Raw genomic sequence first — 18,417 nt, forward strand, 5'->3', positions numbered from 1 at the left:
TTTACCAAGGGTCAGTTGGTGATATATGTATGGATCTATTTCTAGCTTCTCTTTTTGTTCAGTCAATCTGTATGTCTATTCTTATGCCACCACTGCACTGTCTTAATTTTGGTAGCTTTATTTTCAGTCTTGAAACCACCCAGTGAAGTCCTACAACTTGTTCTTGTTTTTCAAAGTTGTCTTGGCTATCCCCTCCTCCTCCCCACCCCAGGAATTAGAGATTTCTGAAAAATAAGGGTTTCTTTTCTTCCTATTTATTAAGTTTAAATAGAAAAGGCTCTTTGGAGGAGGTGAGAAAATTAAGAGAAAGTGGAAAAAAAGAAATCCAGTCCTTAGGCCCCACCAGCAGTAGTGACGGTGGTACCAGGATGGGGCAGGTGACCAGAAACAGTTTGATGATTTCTCCCTTTTCCTGGAGCTCAAGGCAGCTCCTTCAGAGAGGTTCCCTGGCTGTTTCCTTCTGAAGGCTGGGGATTCAGTCTGCTGTCCTCAGCGTGGTGAAGGGAGGGTGATCCTCCTTCAGAGTTGCCCCCCGGGGCTTCCGGCTTGGCCTCCTTTATTCTCCTGCTGGGAGCCCCCCTGCTCAAGCCCTCGCCTGCTTCTCCCACTGTGGTACTGCACTCCTCATCAGTTCTTCTAAACCACTCAACTATTTTTATGGCCGTGCAGTGGAATCCTGAGTCTCAAACTAAATATAGATGTGGGAAGTGAGAGCGCACAGCCTCCTGTAATCCTGTGAGCCTGGCTCTGGCTGCGACTTTCTCAGCCCCTTGCTGCACTTGATGCTCCTTCCCATCTGGCCAGCTGGCCCTGGCTGTTGCTCCTCTGGCAGCGCTACTCGCTCATCTTCCTGGTTCTTTAAGAAACAAGGAGACCCAGCGCGGTGGCTCATGCCTGTAATCACAGCACTTTGGGAGGTCAAGGCAGATGGATCACGGGAGCCCAGGAGTTCGAGACCAGCCTGGGCAACATGATGAAACCCTGTCCCTACAAAAAAGTCAAAAAGAAATTATCTGGGTGTGGTGGCACATGCCTGTGGTCCCAGCTACTTGGGAGGATTGCTTGAACCTGGGAGGTTGGAGATTAGAGGTTGCAGTGAGCTGAGATCGCGCCACTGCACTCCAGACTGGGCAATGGAGTGAGATCCTGTTTCAAAAAGAAAAGAAAGAAACAGAGTTCTTTCCTGACTGACCCCTAGTTTCCCCTCTTCCTTCAGGTCTACGCTGCCTCCTGTGCAGACCTTTGACTCCCATCTTGCTTGGGAGATGCCTTGGAATTCCCTGAGCCAGCTGCTCCTTGATGGCCAAGGAACACAGCCTCCTGCCCTGCTCCAGTCTCATTCCCAGAGTGCTGCAAGCTCCTGCCCAGCCCAGCCTCACAGCACGACCAGGGATACCCAACACATAAAAACCTCATTTTGGGCCCCTAGACTACCTCATGTTTAGGTTTTACCACATCCATCCAGCAGTCCAGCTTCCCCATCAGTACTCGTCAATATGGGGGATTTGGGATTGCTAGAGCCACAGGGGACTGAATTCTGCTTCAAGCCATTGGCCCTGGAAGAAGCCTTCGGCTCGAATTCTGTAAGCTTCCCTCGAGAAAGCTTCCCTCAAGGAACATGGCCCAGTCTCAGTTCTTGGCCTTTGGAAGAGAAAAAGCCAAAGACTGAGAATGGCCATGTTCCTTTTTCATAGGGGTCCTTCCATTGTCAATTTCCTTCGGCCCCCTTCGGCCGCAGAACTCCCAGGGTCACAGCCTTGGGCTGTGGTTCCCACAACTACGATGTGATTGATACCCCCAGACTGTGCGCCACAGGGGCTCTGAGAATGCCCCTCCCAGGCTCATGCTGTGAGGTAGATTGGGGGCTGTATCGTTCCAAGGCCTAAGGCACTTGAATGGTTCCCCCTGCTGCCCCCACCCAAGTGTGGTGATTGCACTCGGGCCTATGGGGACCTCTCTCGTTTCTTTACTTCACCAGCAGTGATGGGTCCTGGCCCCTCTCCCTAAAGGCCCCGCATCTCAGGGATTTGCTCAACCTGCTGGGACCCTGTCTCACCCTGCACTAGGCCTCAGTTTCCACCACAGTGAAATAGGGATGCAGAGACTCTGCATGCCACCGTCTGCCCTGGTGACGAATCAGGTACAGAGAGCTGAGCATGTTGAGTGTGGAGCCCTGGGAAGCAGGTTCTGAGAACAGCTGGTTCTTGCTGTATTGAGGAGACATTTTCTGCCTCTTGGTGCTCACAAAATGCAGCACTGGTTGATTTCAAGGATGCAAGAAGCATTATCTGAGGAAAAAATACTTCCTTTCTTTCTGTCATTTGCACAGATGAAATAAAAGGGCTGGGTCAGGAAGGTGAATGAATAAAAGGTGCTTTCGTGTGGCCTTTGCCTTTATTATGTGCCTTGCCATTCACTGTTGTATTTGCTCTCCTAAAAGCCCTGCAAGGTGCAGGAGCTACTATTATCCTAGCTTTACTGGCAAGAAAACTGAGGCTTTGAGAGATAAGGGACCTAAATGAATGCACACAGGGATTGTGACCCACTTGTGGAGAACTGGTGCACCTGGCATGGACCCCCAAAAGCTTCGCTGGGGTGTGAGGGTGGTGGCAGAACCTCAAGCCAGCCCTCCTGAGGTGAGAAAGCCTTACTCTGTGGACAGAAGCAGGTTGTGCCCACGGTCCCTGCCTCCCAGGTGGACAGATTCTGATGGGACATCCTGGCAACAACCTCAGGTTGGTGCCGCCAAGAGATCCTGTCCCTCCCCTCCTGTCCCCTGCTCACCTTGCCAGCCCCTGGCATCCCGTGTCCGTCTGCTATGGTGGCAGTTCCGGGGGGGGTGGGAGGACAGCAAGGCAGAGAAAGACGGGAATGCTGTGGCCTGAAGACTAAGGATTCAGGAAGAAGCTTGGGGGCAGCATCGGAGGATGACCTAGGCCATGATCCCTCTACCCACAGTCTCAGGGCGGCTCCTTCCCAGCTACAGCCAAACAGGAGCTTGGGCCTTTCTTGAGGTGAATGTTCTCCGCTGTGGTTTGAATGTCTGTCCCCTCCAAACCTCGTGGGAATTCAGTCCCAGAGTCGGAGGTGGGGCCTAACTTGAGGTATCTGGGTCATGGAAGTGGCTTCCTCATGAGTAGGTTAGGCCCTACTCTGGGGAGCTGGCGGTGAGTGAGTTCTCGCTCTGTTAGTTCCCCTGAGAGCTGGCACCTCCCTCCCCTCTCTCTTTTGCTTCCTCTCTTGCTATGTCGTCTCTGCACACACTGGCTCCCCTTACCCCTCCGCCATGAATGGAAGCAGCCTGAGGCCTCACCAGAAGCAGATGCTGGAGCCATGCCTCTTGTTCAGCCTGCAGAACCATGAGCCAAATAAACCTCTTTTCTTTGTAAGTCATTCAGCCTCAGGTATTCTCTTAGAGCAGCACAGACAGACTAGGGCATTCTGTTATCTGGTGGACTCCCCGAGGCAGGGACTGCAGTGATGCTTCTTTGCATACTAAAGCATTGAGTGCCATCATTATACCAGGCCCTGATCTAGGCACTAGGCACTCCTTGCCCAGCCTTGGTAAATGAGCACATGAATGCCCACTGGCCAAAAGCCCTTTGAAGAAGAGTGGTGGGTATGATCCTTGACAGGCGCTGCCTGGGGCTTAGGCTTGCTACTAACTAGCTGTGTGACCTTAGGAAACTTAAGCTAAGACATGCCCAGGTCAGGAAACTTAGACCATGACCTTAGGCAGGGTAGGTGGCCAGGCTGGTCAAAGGCAGGCAGGGCAGGACTTACAATTCAGCGTGAGCTAAACCCGGAAAGAAGACAAGAAGCATTCTGGCCTAGGCTGAGGAGACCCAAGGAGCAGGAGGTGGACAGAGGAGCTCAGAGGCAGAACTGGAAGACAAGCTCCCCTCTTGGCTGAACCGTCCCCCAGTGGCAGCAGAAGCCCCAACAGCACTGCCAGCCCAAGCCCAAGGTGCTGAAGGACACGGTCCTTCTTGCTGAAAGACATTCAGTTACCTATCACATGTGTCACTGCAGCTGAGTCTGGGGACTTGGGAGAACCAGCAGTGTCTGGACAGAGGAGTGGCTCCCAACCTTGGGAGGAAGCCTCTGGGAAACAGAGGCAGGATCAGAGCAGTCCCCCCAGGCACCACTGTACCAGCCTATGACCATGTGGGTGAGCTTTCCTTCCTGAAGTGTCAGCGCTGTGGGTAGTGAACAAGCCATGCCTCTTTGCCTATGCTCTTGATGGCTTTCATCAGGCATTCCAAACCTGCCCTGGGCCCAGGAGCAGCTGGAGGCCTGGAACTGGGGGTGTAGGCTCTCCACTGTACTGTGCACCTGGGTCCACCTGCCCCGCATTGTCTGGGCTCTGGGCCCTTCTTGCTCCTGCTCCATCTCCTCATTCGTTTTCCCCTTTTCTTCAGGCCAGGAAGCCTGGGTGCTATTGAAAGATGTTTAGGTTTCAGACAGTTCTCTAGTCTTTGACTTGCCCCAGGAGTGAACCTCGGGCTAGAAGACTGACCCGGAATTTTGGCCAGGGAACCACTGCAGATAAGTCCCTTGTCCACTCAGCCTCAGTTTTCTCATTTGTAAAATGAGGGCTCAGATTCAATTATTTACTTTATTGCCCTTTAAAAAAGTTATATTTGTTGCATCTATTATTAGTCTATGACCTACTGATTGTATATAATCTGTAACAAAAAATACGTTAAATGAACAGAAGTCCAAGATGAAAATTGCCCATGATCTATTCTGTGAAATGACATCAATATTTGTGTTGGTTTCTGACATTTTCCAGCTCTTATTCAGGTTCACATTCAGTTTTAATGGATTTACGGTAATATCACACATGGGAATTTCATATTGAGTTTTAATGGATTTACGGTAATATCACACATGGGAATTTATATTTAACACTGTCCGTCAACATTTTACCCTAAGCATCACTTTTCCTTTTCCTACCTCTGTCTGCATTAGTGTTACAGCTTTCAGTTTGCATTCATATATAAGTAGAGTATACATGCAAAGAATTTGCATTTGGTGAGAGGAGTCATTTTTTATTTTATAAAATTGGGATCACTCTTTATAGATTTCTCTGCAACTTGGCTTTCTCATTTAATAATATGTTGTGGGCTGGCACAGATTAAGTTTGGGACCAGCACTTTGGGAGGCTGAGACGGGAGATTACGACAGCCGACCGAGACCATCTCACACGGGGAAACCCCTCGCTTTCATTGAACATACAAAATTACATGCAGCCAGGGGTTCTAGGCTACTCAGGAAGGAGGTAGAGAATGGCGTGAATTTCGGGAGGCGGAGCTATTTAGTTGACTGCCATACGCACTCCAGCGCCTGGGCTACAAAGCCAGATCGCATCTCTGAAAAAAATAAAAAATAATGAGCTGGAAGTCCCTCTCAGACTGAGGGATAGCGCCAAACGTTCTTTTTTTTTTTTGAGACAGAGTCTCAGCTTTTAGTCAGCTTCAGGCTGGAGGCAGTGGCTGATCTCAGCTCACTGCAAGCTCCGCCTCCTGGTTCCCTGCTTCTATTCTCCTGCCCCCAGCCTCCCGAGTAGCTGGTCACAGGCTCTTCACCTCACTCAAGCAAGGTTTTGTATTTTTAGTAGAGACGGGGTTTCACCGCAGTTAGCCAGGATGGTCTCATCCTGGACTTTGATCCGCCTACTGGCCTCCCAAAGTGCTGGATTATAGGCGTGAGCCACCAACCAACTAGTTCTTTTTAATAGGTATGTAATTCCATGGTATGGTTGGAAGGTACATGGTGCTATTCAAATCCATTTCCTGATTGATGAGGACTTGAGCTGTTTGCATTTCCCCCCCACCTCCCCACCGCCACACTAAAAACAATGCTTCTGTTGAAGAAAAGAGTCAAACTCTGTAAAACACTTGAAGAGATTTATTCTGAGCCAAATATGAGTGACCTGGCCTGAGGCACAGTCTCAAGAGGGCCTAAGAACATGTGCCCAAGGTGGTTGGGCTGCAGCTTTGTTTTATACGTTTTAGGGGGACATGAGACATCAGTGACTTATGTAAGTAAGTGAGAGTGAACCACGGTGTACATTGGTTCAATCTGGAAAGGTGGGACAACTTGAAATATGGTGGGAGCTTCCAGGCCATAGGCAGATTCAGAGATTTTCTGATTGACAATTGGTTGAAAGAGTCGTTACTATCGAAAGACGTGGAATCAGTAGAAGAGAGTGTCTGGGTTAAAATGAGACGGTGTGAAGACCAACGTTCTTATTATGCAGGTGAAGCCTCCAGGTACAGGCTTCGGAGAGAATAGATTGTAAGTTTTTCTTATCAGACTTAAAAAGGTGCTAGACTCTTAACTGATTTTCTCCTGGATCAGGGAAAAGACCTGGAATAGGAAGAGGATTCTCTACAGAATGTAGATTTTCCCCACAAGAGACAGCTTCCCAGGGCCATTTCTGAGACGTATTTGCAAGGCCAATATATAAAAGAAATGTATTTTGCTGTAAAATTGTTCAGTTTCTTTCAGGGCCTGCTATGGGTCATATGGTGCTGTACTACAGTCAGGTTAGAATTTGCTACAGATTTTGTCTCATTGCTACAAAGAGTCTGTTTTGTCACTCTTAAGAGCTCTGTTAAGACTGTTTTAATGTTTTTTGTTAAATGTTAATGCTGGCCAGCTGTGCCTGAATTCCTAAGGGAGGAGGGGATAAGGAGGCATGTCCTACGCCTGCTTCCCATCATGGCCTGAACTAGGTTTCTTTGGAATGCCCTTGGCTGAGAAGGGGGGTCCATTCAGTCTGCAGCAGGACGGGCCACAGACAAAACCTCTCAGACCCCGAGTTGTAGAAGGAAGGGCTTCATTCAGCTGGGAGCATCGGCAAGCTACTGCCTTAAAATCCGAGCTCCCTGAGTCCACAATTTCTGGCCTTTTTAAGGGCTCACAACACTAAAGATTTCACATGAAAGGGTCGTGATTGATTTGAGCAAGCAGCGGGTATGTGACAGGGGCTGCATGCACCGGTGGTCAGAGAGAAACAGAACAGGGCTGGGAGTTTCATAGTGTTCTTCTATACAATGTCAGGAACGTGGGTTTCTAAGTCATGAGTTGATTTTTAACTACTGGGTTTAGGCCAGGCAGACCCAGGCCTGGTGCCGGGCCTGGTGCCAGGCCTGGTGCCGGGCTGCCTGTCTTTGGTTTTACTTCATTGTTTTTTTCTTAAAACAGGTACTGAGTATAAAACAATATAAAACAATAGGAGAGAGTCTCTCTCTTTCCTCAAGTCAACTGGAGGGCTTAGAATTTTGTTCTTGGTTTACATTTCCATAAACATTTCGTAATCCACATCTACATAGACAGTGGGTCGGGCACCCCTCTCTCCACATCCTCTCCAGCACTCACAGTTAGCAGTCTTTTTAATGTGTGCCAGCCAGTCTGCTGGATGAGAAATGGTATCACGGCATGACTTTAATTTGCATTTTCCTATTTACCAGTAAGCGTCTTTCCACTGGTATGAATTTGGTCTTGATTTGAGTTTGTGAGGCAGAATAGCAGAGATGTAAACCGTATTTGTGGGCTGTTTGGGTTTCCCATTCTGTCAACTGCTGTTCCTATCCTCTGGCGGTGTTTTCTGCTGGGTTTGTCTTTGCACTATGGATGTGCTGGAACTCAGTGCAGAGTGTTAACTTGCCTTCTGTCAACATTTTGCACATATATTTTCCTAGTCTATCATTTGTGTTTTGACTTATTAGGGTATTCGTTTTCATACAGATTTTTTTCTTCATTTTATGTAGTCAGACATGTTTATCTTTTTTTAATGGCTTTTCAGTTTCCCGTTTTGTTTTTAAAATCTCCTCAACACATCAGCTATATTCCTAAGCTTCCTTCTGATTTTTTTTCCGTTTAATTTCTCTCATTTAAACATATAACCTTTCTGGAATTTATTTTTTGTCAAATTAAAGGTTGGCTCAGACAGGTGTGATGGCTCATGCCAGTAATCCCAGTGCTTTAGGAGGCCAAGACGGGAGGATTGCCTGAGGCCAGGAGTTCGAGACCAGGCTGGGCAACATAGTGAGACCTCTGTTAAAAAAAATTTAGTGGCGAAATTTTTTAAAATTAGCTGAGCCTGGTGGCACATGGCTGTAGCTGAGACAGGAGGATTGCTTGAGCCCAGAAGGCCAAGGTTACACTGAGCTATGATCACACCACTGCACTCCAGCCTGGGCAACAAAGCAAAGCCCTGTCTCTAAACAAACAAACAAAAATTAAGATAGGCTCCAGTGTTCTTTCTTCCATGCAGATAGCCAAATTCAGCATTTCCTGTCTACACTCTCAGACCCAGTGGGCCCCCAACAGGTGCCTGGGAGGTGGCTACCACATTCGGGGCTAGGAGGTCTGGGAAGTGGTGCAGATGCCCCTCCCCCAGCCATGGCGATATTCTACTTTTGTTGTTTTACAAAATAGGCTTCCAGTAAAGATTTGGTTTGGACAAAGTGTTCTGAAGCTGAAGGAATTTTGAAAATCCCTTTCAGATGATCTCTAGGGGCCCTTCCAGGTTTGACATTCTCTGACTCAATAATGCCCAGGACAGCAACTGCTTATTAAGGAAGAGAAGGCAATGGCTCAGTGTATCTTTATCCAAAAATAATTTCAATACTGAATCCCAGGTTGGCTCAAAGTGGATATTGGAATCACAGCATTTCAGAGGTGGAAGGGACCTTGGAAATCCTCTAGTCTAGTGCCTCTCAATCCTGGCTGCCTTTAGAATCACCTGGGAGTTTGTTAAAAAGTCCTGGTGCCGGCCGGGCGCGGTGGCTCAAGCCTGTAATCCCAGCACTTTGGGAGGCCGAGACGGGTGGATCACGAGGTCAGGAGATCAAGACCATCCTGGCTAACACGGTGAAACCCCGTCTCTACTAAGAAATACAAAAAACTAGCCGGGCGAGGTGGCGGGCGCCTGTAGTCCCAGCTACTCGGGAGGCTGAGGCCGGAGAATGGCGTGAACCCGAGAGGCGGAGCTTGCAGTGAGCTGAGATCCGGCCACTGCACTCTAGCCTGGGCTACAGAGCGAGACTCCGTCTCAAAAAAAAAAAAAAAAAAAAAAAAAAGTCCTGGTGCCCTGGACTCATGCCAGACCACGGAAATCAGAGTCCCTGGGGGGAAGGGAAGGGCCCAGGCATAATCTCCTGGTGATTCTGATATGCAGCTAGGGCTGAGAACCACTTCGCTAGTTCAGCTCCCTTATTTCATTAGCAAGTCAGCTGAAGCCCAGAAAAGGTGAGCCACGTATGACACAGCTGGCTAACTGTAGGGTTGGGACTAGAACCCAGATCCCTGCCTCCTGGGTTGACTTTTTCTTCTACACCCAAGTGCCTCATCAAGCACCACTCCTTGGATGTTTAGCTGGTAACACTAAAGTCCCTGTATGAATGTTTTGTAACGTTGTATATGATCAGCTTAAAAGTATTGGCTGCATGCAATTCTGTGCATCCTGGAGAAACAGACTTAGTTCTACCTTGGAGGACCGTGGTGGAGAACAGGGTCATAAAGAGCAAACTATGAGAACAGAGCAGGACGTTTGGTACGTGCACGTGAGAGCGCCTGCTGCAGGGAGGGCTGCGGAAGTGGGAAGGGTGAGTTGCCAGGGAGGCCAAGGAAGCTTCACACAGGAGGTGGCATTTGAATTGAGCTTAGTGGGGGATTGAAGAGGACTCTGATGGACAGAGAATCAATGCTGCACTCTTGCCCGGGGCAGTGATTGGCTGCCTGAGTTTTACACAGGGGCTCGAAAGGGCAGGGATGGGGGCAGCAGGGTTTCAGGACAGAAATGCTTTAGTATCAGGCAGGGTGGGGACCCAGCCCGTGTCAGGCGCTCTGATCTCCCTCTGCTCTGCCCGCAGGAATGAGACCGTGCTGCACCAGTTCTGCTGCCCAGCCGCCGACGCCGAGCAGAAGCCGGCCTGCTCCGACCTGGCCTCCCACAGGTGGGAACCGTGGCCCTTCCTCCATTCTGCACCCCCACCTTGCTTCCTGTTGCAACAAAGCACATACCACTGCACTAGCTACTGGGCCTCCTCCTCTTGAGTCTCATGTGGGGTAATTTGTTTGCTTTCACCTCCTTCCTCAGACTTCCGTTTCTCTCTGCTCCCTCTGGACCCCAAATGAGCCATTCCCAACGTTTAAGGTCATTATGCCCTAGCGATCACACCCCAAACGTATGCTCCTTTCTTCTGAACAGCCCATGTAAAATCTAATTTTCGTAAGCAGCCAGGAAAATTGGTTTGATTGGGGATATTCACGTCTCTTACACGGTAGGGTGCCTGGCACACAGTGGTGTGCACTCAGCCCATGCATAGTGCCCAGCCTTCATCTTACATCAAGGATTTATACTTTTCTTTCTGGTTTCTCTTCTTCCAGTCACCCCAGGTGCCTGTCTTTAATTTTCAGAATCTCTCAGCCCTGGCTACATTAGTTGACAGCCTTGGGATGGAGTGGGAGTGTTGAGGAGTCAGGTTTTAGAGCCACAGTCCTCAGCTTTCTCCTCTGTTTTTTCCTGGGTTCTCCTCCTGCCCTCTGCCTCCCTGTCCCCCTTCCTGGTGCTCCCTCTCCGTCCTGGGATCAGCCTTCTCCCTCCGCATCTGCTTCTGTCTCTCTGCCCTTGTGTTTCTGGTTTCTCCTCTTCTGTGCCCATGTTGTGCTCCCCGCCCGCCCCCGGTGTCCTCTGTGACAAGTTTTGGGCCAGGCCTGGGGACATAAAGGCACATAAGGCCAACTTGGACCCTTGAGAAGTTCCCCATGCAGTGGGACATTAGGATACCCTCAAAAGGAAAACTGCTCACCTGGAAATTAGAAGGAAGAAGAGAAATGGGAGAATGGAACGGTGGAGGGGGAAGGAAAGAGGAGAGCGTGGAGATGTGGAAGACACCAGGACACTGTAGAGGAGGACCCTGACTGTCCTGGCCCCTTCCCATGAGCCCTCACTGTTCAGACACATGGCCCGAGTCTCCAGCCTAGAAACTGCCTGCCTTGGTGTGGGGGAGAAGAGAGAAAAACTGTCTGGCCTGCCTCCAGCTCCATCAGTTCAACTCAGTTCAGTAAGCACTTTATTGATACTAACCAAGCACCAGGCCTCAGTGAGGATGGAGAACAAACCCTTGAGAAGCCCAGACCTGGCAGGGGCGGGCAACAGAGACAGTCCCTTGGGTTTCCTGTGGTCTCTCCTCCCATCCACTGTCAGCCTGCATGCTCGCTTACGCACCAGCACTCCCCTGCTGCCTGTGTGGTGCCACCTGCAGCCCTAGCTCCAGGTGGGAAGGCGTGGCAAAGAGGCAGCCCCAGCAGCACGCCAGAACGCCAGAACGTAGGTAGACGTGGGGCAGGGGAGGGGTGCTGCCCTCTCAAGGGGCTGGGGCTCCAAGGGACTAGGGTTCTTTTCCAGGGTTTGAGGTGGATGGTAGGAAACCCATGATCTTAGTTTCCAAGAGGTTTGTTGTTCACCTTCCCCTGGGAGGTGTGGGCTTTGAGGTTGGGGACGGGGGTGCTCTGGGGAGGGAGTGTGGGAGGTGGGAGATTCTCTTGAATGTTGGTTCATGGAGGGGCCTATACACCCTGCCTATGCGGGCCCTCCCCCTGGGTGGAGACAGGGAGGCTTGCCCCCCAAGATGGTCCAGGGCTTCAGCTGCTGTCTGTCTCTCGTTCCCAGTTACTCCACGTTGTCCTGTCTGTCTGATTTGTAGTTTCCTAGAGCCTGTTTTTGTCTGTCTGTCTCTGTCTGATGTGGCTTTCTTGGCCTCTCTGAGAGGAGTCCCCGTGGATGTTTTCTGGACAGCCCAACAGTGTGTGTGTTTGCTCTTGGCTTCTTGGGGGAATTCTATCCTAAGATAAAGTTTTCCCTGATCAGACTCGCAGCATCCCTGCTCCCAACCCTATCAACAATTCCTTCACCAAACCTCATCCCTTCCCCTAGTCCAGCTGTCCCACCTCCAGAGCACAGCCACAACTTCCCAGCAAGCTCCTCTAGTGGAATGTGTCACAGTCAGAGGCCAGCCTGTGGGGCTGGCACAGGCGGGTGGGTCACACAGCCCTCTCAGGAGATCTGGTATGGGCTCGAGCTCTGAGACAAGCCAGGTTCCTCCTCCATCAGTCTGGCTCCTCCCCTGTCAGTCTGGCTTCTTCCCTGTCAGTCTGGTTTCCCACTCGCTCAGCCAGTAGGAATCATGGCCTCCTGAGGATTTCTAGGATCAGCCGTTGGCCTCTCTAGGAGACCCCAGTAAGGAATCCAAAGTCAGTGAATCAGGTGTCAGGGCCTTTGGTGTGCGGACTCAGCCAGCCACAGGATCTCCCTTGCCATCCTCCTCTGCAGTCTGGCTAAGGCCTGCCCCCACGCCAGCTCCAGGGCTGAGCAGGTGCCCTCCCTGGGGCACTGCAGTGGCTGCTCCTCTGGCTGATCAGAGATGTAGAGATGCTGCTCAGCCCAGAGGAAAGTCGGCTCCCTCCCAGAAAGACCCAGGGCCAGAAGAGAGCCTCACGCCTCCCGAAGAGGCAGAGAAGCCTCAGCCCTACCAAGGCCAGCACAGCCTTCCTTCCCCAGCCACCTGCAGAGGAGCAGCTGGGGACTGGGGTCAGGGAAACTGTCTTGGGGCTGGGAGCCTGACAGGGAGTGATTCTCCCAGGAGCAGGAACCCCTGAAATTGAGCACATCTGGAAGTGTGAGTGTCTGCAAAGGGAGGCTGAAGGGTGGGCGTCAGTGATCTGGGGTACAGTGGAGCAGCTCTGGGGCTGGCAAAGCCCTGCGAAGCTAGATGACCAGATAGAGTTATTATGGGTTCTGCTCTGCCCTGGTTCCCCACACCCCGCTAGGAAGGCAATCTATGTCTGCCAGGGTAATTAGGCCCTCAGGTGGGAGCTGGGGGTGGTGCCTCCTCCCAGCAGCCAGCCAGGGAGCAGCAACTGCGTGCCAGGCTCTTTCTCCCCAGAAAAGATCGCCCCGTGGTCTTTGCCCCTACCGACCGCCTCCCTGCTGCCAGCTAATGACAGGAGGGCTTTATTCACAGAAGAGCTGAATAGGCCAAGCCGATCCGCAGGCTCGCGCGACGCGACGAAGCCAGTAGCTGGCCAGCTACCTCAACATAGAGCCGGTGCAAAGGGTGATAATGGGGCAAGATGAAGGAAGAATGGGCTTTAGAGAAATGGGAGGAGAAATGACTGTGGGGAAGAGAAGTGGGGCTCAGGAGAAGCTGGTTTTCAGGAGGGAGGAGGAGGTCTTGGGGCTCAGGGAGGGAGGGTGCCGGGGAGGTGGAGTTAGGACAGGGAGGCGGGGCTCAGGGAGGGCGGGGCTGGGCGGGGAGGCGGGGCTCGGGCAAGCGGGGCTCAGGGAAGGAAGTCGGTCGGAAAAAACAAAATCCGGCGCGTCGAGAGTCAGGAAAAATCAAAAACCAGAAACAAAACATCGAGGTCCGAAAAAATAAAACCGAAAATAAGTCGGAAATCTCAGGCTCAGAAATCGTCGAAAAATCCCGACTCCGGAAAAATAAAACTGAGAAAAACAAACAAAGCGAAATCGAGATCGGAGTCGAGCCAAAGCCGAAAACAAAGGCTTCAGGGGAAAATGCGGCAAAACCAGGCTTCGGCAAAGCGAAATCGGTCCGGAAAAATCCGGTCGTCGGAAACCAGAAAAACAAACTTCGAAAAATCAGTCGAAAAAATCAGTCAGAAATCAGGCAAACCAGCAGCATCAAAGATCCAAGTCACGAGAATCAAATGAGAGAAATGAGGAAGAACAGGCAGAGCAAGGAAAATGAGGCTCAGGATAAGGCAAGGGCAGAGGGCAGGAGGGCAGGGCGAGGAGGGCTCAGGATAGGCAGGGCAGAAGCGGGGCAAGGGAGGGGCCAGAGGATGAGGGGCAGGAGAAGCCGAGGAGTTCAGGAGGGGCCGGAGTTCAGGAGGGGGAGGCGGAGTTCAGGAGGGGGAGGCGGGGCTCAGGAGGGGAGGCGGGGCTCAGGACGGGGAGGTGGTAGGCAGGAAACAGAACAACCCCTAGGCCTCCAGAGGAAGAAGGGATCTGGGTAGGGGTCTCAGGGGCACTCTGAGCCTCTGCTAACTGAACTGACTCACTGCTGGTCCTTGCTGCTTCCTTTTCAACCACCCCATCCTTACTCCAAGATGGAAGACATATTGAACATACCATTTATTGAACGTGCCAGGGACATCGTGCTGGGCACTCTTGATATTTTTATCTCACATAATTCTGTGAGATAGGTGTTATTCCCATTTACAGATAAGGAATCCAGGATGGAGAGAAGTTAGGTATCTTGACCAAGAGACCACTGCTAATTATTTCTGGAACTGGACAGTGAACCCAGGTCCAACTCCAACACACAACCTCTTTTCACAGAGTTGCTGCTAGAATTTTCTTCTAAGCGCTCAAGAGAAATCCTCCCAGCCATTTCACTGGATCTTAAATAACATGTATTTTCTCTGATTATAAGTCATACACGCTAGTTGTTGGAAATGTGGAAAATACAAAATATAAAGAAGAAAATATAAATGGGACTTCATCATGTAGAATTAACTGATGTTAGTATTTTAGTGTGCAGCCTCCCAATGTTTTATTTTTCTCTGCGTTGGGTTTTACATCCTCCCCACGCCAATCAAAAAAAAAAAAAGAAAGAAAAAAGATTTTGTAATCTGCATTTCCCACTTGGGCGAGGCGTACTGCGTCCCTTTACAGGGGCTCCTACCCTAACCAGTCCCTACCGGGCCATCCGCCCTGGTGGCCCACGTGGCTAGGCAGCAGCACGGCAGGGGCTCTGCCCAGGCCTCCACGTGGGGTACCCTGGAGGAAGGGGCGCCCTTCTGAGAACGCTGCGGGGAGAGCCCTGCATTAGCATAGCTGGAGCATCTCCGCCTCTCCTGCCTCTTTCTATCGGCTGTGATGGGGCCTGAAGCATGATCAATGGACCAGCCAGTGTTTACCCAGCGATTACGGAGCAATTAAATTCTGAATCGATACAGTTTGGTCTTCAAACAGCTGGGCTGGGGCGCCGCGGCCTCACGTGCCTGCTCCAGGAGTGGCATCCAGGCTGCTGAGAAACCGGCACCACCCACTGATGGCTTCGGGTGGCAGCGTGGGTCGGTCGGGCGGTACAGCTGCGTCCTCTTTCCCTAGAAAAGGGCAGAAGAGCCCTCGGCTTCCCCCAGAGGCCCTGTGGGGCAGGCCCACCCTGCCTGCCTGGCCCCAAGCCCCGGGTCTCTGCCTCCCGCCCCGGGAACGCCATGGCGGCAGGGGAGGTTAAGGGAAGTTTTCTTTGCCTCCTTCAGGGTTCACTGGTTGGTTGGGAGAGGACTTTGGAGAGGTTGGGATGGGGTGAAAATCCCCACAAGGCCCCTGCAGTGGCGGGAGCATCTTGCCTGCTGGCGGGGCAAGCTGGGGGGCGGGAACCCTGGGGTTTGAAGACTGGGCTCTGGGGCGGGATGGAGCGCACCTGCACAGAGGAGCATCCTGGGGAGAGGGGGCTTGCTCCTGTGGTTTGGGCTTTGAGAGCAGGCGTGCTCATGGGTGGCTGAGGAGCTGTGTAGTTAGAGCAGAATCCAGCCGGCCTGGGCTCCATGCCCAGGAAGATGGCCGAATTCCGACCTGGAGCTACAGGAATCTGCCCTAAGGAACTGTGTGACCTGTCACTTTACCACCCTGTGCATTTTTGTCCCATTTGTGTCTTCCTCGCCAGATTCAGGAGGCATAAAAAACAAAATAGAGGTGAAAGTACTTTGAGACTTTGGCGGGGGGGGAGCGGTATTAAAATATCCCAGAGAGTATTAGGAAGGTTTTGTCTTGTCATTGACTTTTGACTTTGTGTTCAGAGGACTCTCCTCAGCTGGGATGTGAAACTCCTGTTCGCAGTCAACTATTTGCCCAGGCCAATTTCCTTTTGTAATTTTCCCTGCCAGGCCTTGAGGCCTTGAGCCATCCTCTGAGACCGGCCCCTTCATGTGACCTAGGCTGTCGCCAGAGGGTGCTTGGGAAACCTGTCGAAGATGCTGTGCTGGGCTGCCCTCAAAGAGCTGCTCATTCAGGCAGACCACTTTTTGTCAGCAGCATGTTTAGAGATGATTGCAGGAGAGGTCCTGCTAACTCCGTGTCTGTTTTGTGTCTCCCACCCATGAGGGAGAGGAAGCAAATATGTCCTGAGTGCTTGCTATGTGCTATGCAAGAATTATCTTGTTTAACCCCTAATAGAAGCTGGTGAAATATTATTCCCATTTTATAGCCAAGGAAACTGAGGATCAGAGACAACAAATGCCTTGACCAGGGGCCGTGTAGCTGGTGAAGAGCAGAGCTAGGTTTTGAACCAGGTGCTTGTCAGTTGCTCCTGTAACCACCAGGGCAGGAGGCAGGTGTTGTCAACTATGGGAAGTGAAGGTGAGGCAGGGAGGTGAACAGCTGCTTCCCACGTCCCCAGCCACAGCCAGTGGGTGACTGAGAGCGCATAGGTTATTGTTCAGGGCCTCAAAAGGCCTGGCCTCTCTTCCCTGCCCCTTTGCCCTGCCCCTTGAGGCTGAGTGTGGACTCCAGGTGCCATCAGGTAAATGCACCAGAGCAACCAAACTGAAGAGAGGAGTGGCCCAGAGAACATTTTTAGGGACAGAAACAGCAACAACAACAATGCTAGGCTTTATTAGTTAAGGAAATACACCTAACTAAAGATAATACTTCCAGAACAAGTGAAAGATGCCACGAGGAACATCTAAGCTTTCTCTAGCCCAGGGTATTCAGTAATGCAGTTTTATCCAGGTTCCTGGGAAATGTGTTCTTATTTCATTTACTGGAAGCTTCTTGTTGGGATCTTTTTGGATCTCCTTTTCTCACTCCCAGGGAGAGTAACCTCTGTAGGAGTACAGATTTTTCTAATCCCACTATTTCCTGTGCTTTTGTTTTATTTTCTCTTCTGAAAGGTCTTTACTATTCACTTATCTTTTGCCCAATTATATGAACATAAAAATGATTTTGTACCTGATGTACTTGATGTATGACAAAAAGAGTTTTTAATTTGCTTCATCAAACCAAAAATGAGGAAATAATCTATAGCAAGAGTGATTTGATCAGATATGGCATTCTTAAGACTTTTTACTGCCTTTGAGCAACCATGGAATGGCTTAAGAAAGGAGGTTTTAGAGATTTCTTTTGTTATGATTGAAAAAGCAAAACAGGAAGGACAGCTGCCTGTGAAGAAGGAATGGAGCGTGTTGCTGTCTCCAGCCGGGAGACTTTCCATGATTCCCCTTAGCGCCCTCCAGTTAAAGTGGCTCCCGTTGTCTGAATCAATATTTTCTACCAGGCCAGATCTGGGTATAATTTGTTCTAAGATTATTTTGACCACATCTCTGGCAGTGGCAGCTGGGAGGGGAAGGCCTCCACCCTGGGGAGGTGGTCCACCATTACCAGCAGATACTTTACTCTCCCTGTGTTGGACATTTCTGTAAAATCTACTTGAATGCTTTGAAATGGCCTTAACCCAGGAGGTCTCCCTCCGGTAGTCTGTTTTCTAACCACCTTTTTGTTTATTCTCTGGTAGGTCACATAACAGCCACACACTTGTTTACCAAGCGTATAAATCCCAGTACACCCATAATTCTTGAGTATCGCATCACACACGGCCTGGAGACCCCAGTGACTTCCCTTACGGGGTGTGGATATCAGTTCTGTCCTTACGAGTTTGCTTATCGTTTCGGTCCTGTCAGGGAGCACCCACCTCCCATTCTCAGTTTGGCCCTGTCTTGCACAGCTCTTCCTCCTCCTCTTTAGAAAACTGGGGTTTTAATACCACCTTAGGGATGTCTGGGATTAGGCCAAAGAGTTTAACTTCTTCCTCCAGGGAGGCTGCTTAGCAGCTTTATCCACAAGCCTGTTGCCTGCAGCGTCTGTAGTGTTTCCTTTCTGATGGCCGTTTACAGGAACTCTGGCTGCCTCTGCTGGAAGCAGGAGGCTTTTTAAGACTTGTTTGACCAGTTTCCCATATACCAATTATCTCCACCTGCTATTCATTAGGCCCTACTTTGTCCAGATCTTTCCAAAGGTGTATACTACTCCATAGGCATATCTGGAATTAGCATATACATGAGCTTCAGGGCTTGGTTAAGAGCATATAATTCACAGGTTTGGGCCGACCAGTTATTGGGTAATCTACCTTTTTCTCATAAGGTTTGTTTGTTTCCATCAATGACAGCCTAGACATTGTGTCTTTTACCATCTATCACTCGGGATGGCCCAACCACAAACAGCCTCATTCCATTAAGTAGTAAAGAAATTCAGTGGAATTTCTTTAAGTTCTGGTCTAACTTTAGTTTGATATTCTATAATATCTAAACAGTTATGGGCTGATACCTTCTTATTCTCCTCTCATTTCCCTAAGAAACTGGCTGGAGTTCGTTTAG

General features: G+C 50.5%; 1 protein-coding gene across 10 annotated transcripts in view; it reads left to right on the forward strand.

Moving 5' to 3' along the window:
* IQSEC3 (IQ motif and Sec7 domain ArfGEF 3) overlaps positions 1-18,417 on the forward strand; it is a 112,823-nt gene that overhangs the window by 24,917 nt on the left and 69,489 nt on the right. For 9 of the 10 annotated variants that reach the window (XM_003905779.5, XM_031650191.1, XM_009217633.4 and 6 more), the window contains exon 2: positions 9,888-9,971. In XM_003905779.5, the coding sequence (XP_003905828.2) occupies positions 9,888-9,971 (84 nt within the window). Of the gene's footprint in view, positions 1-9,887; positions 9,972-18,417 lie in introns of those variants that run through there. The other variant, XM_009217634.2, reaches the window with a different exon arrangement.

Source organism: Papio anubis, chromosome 9 (assembly GCF_008728515.1).
Source record: "Papio anubis isolate 15944 chromosome 9, Panubis1.0, whole genome shotgun sequence".
Taxonomy (NCBI): Eukaryota; Metazoa; Chordata; class Mammalia; order Primates; family Cercopithecidae; genus Papio; species Papio anubis.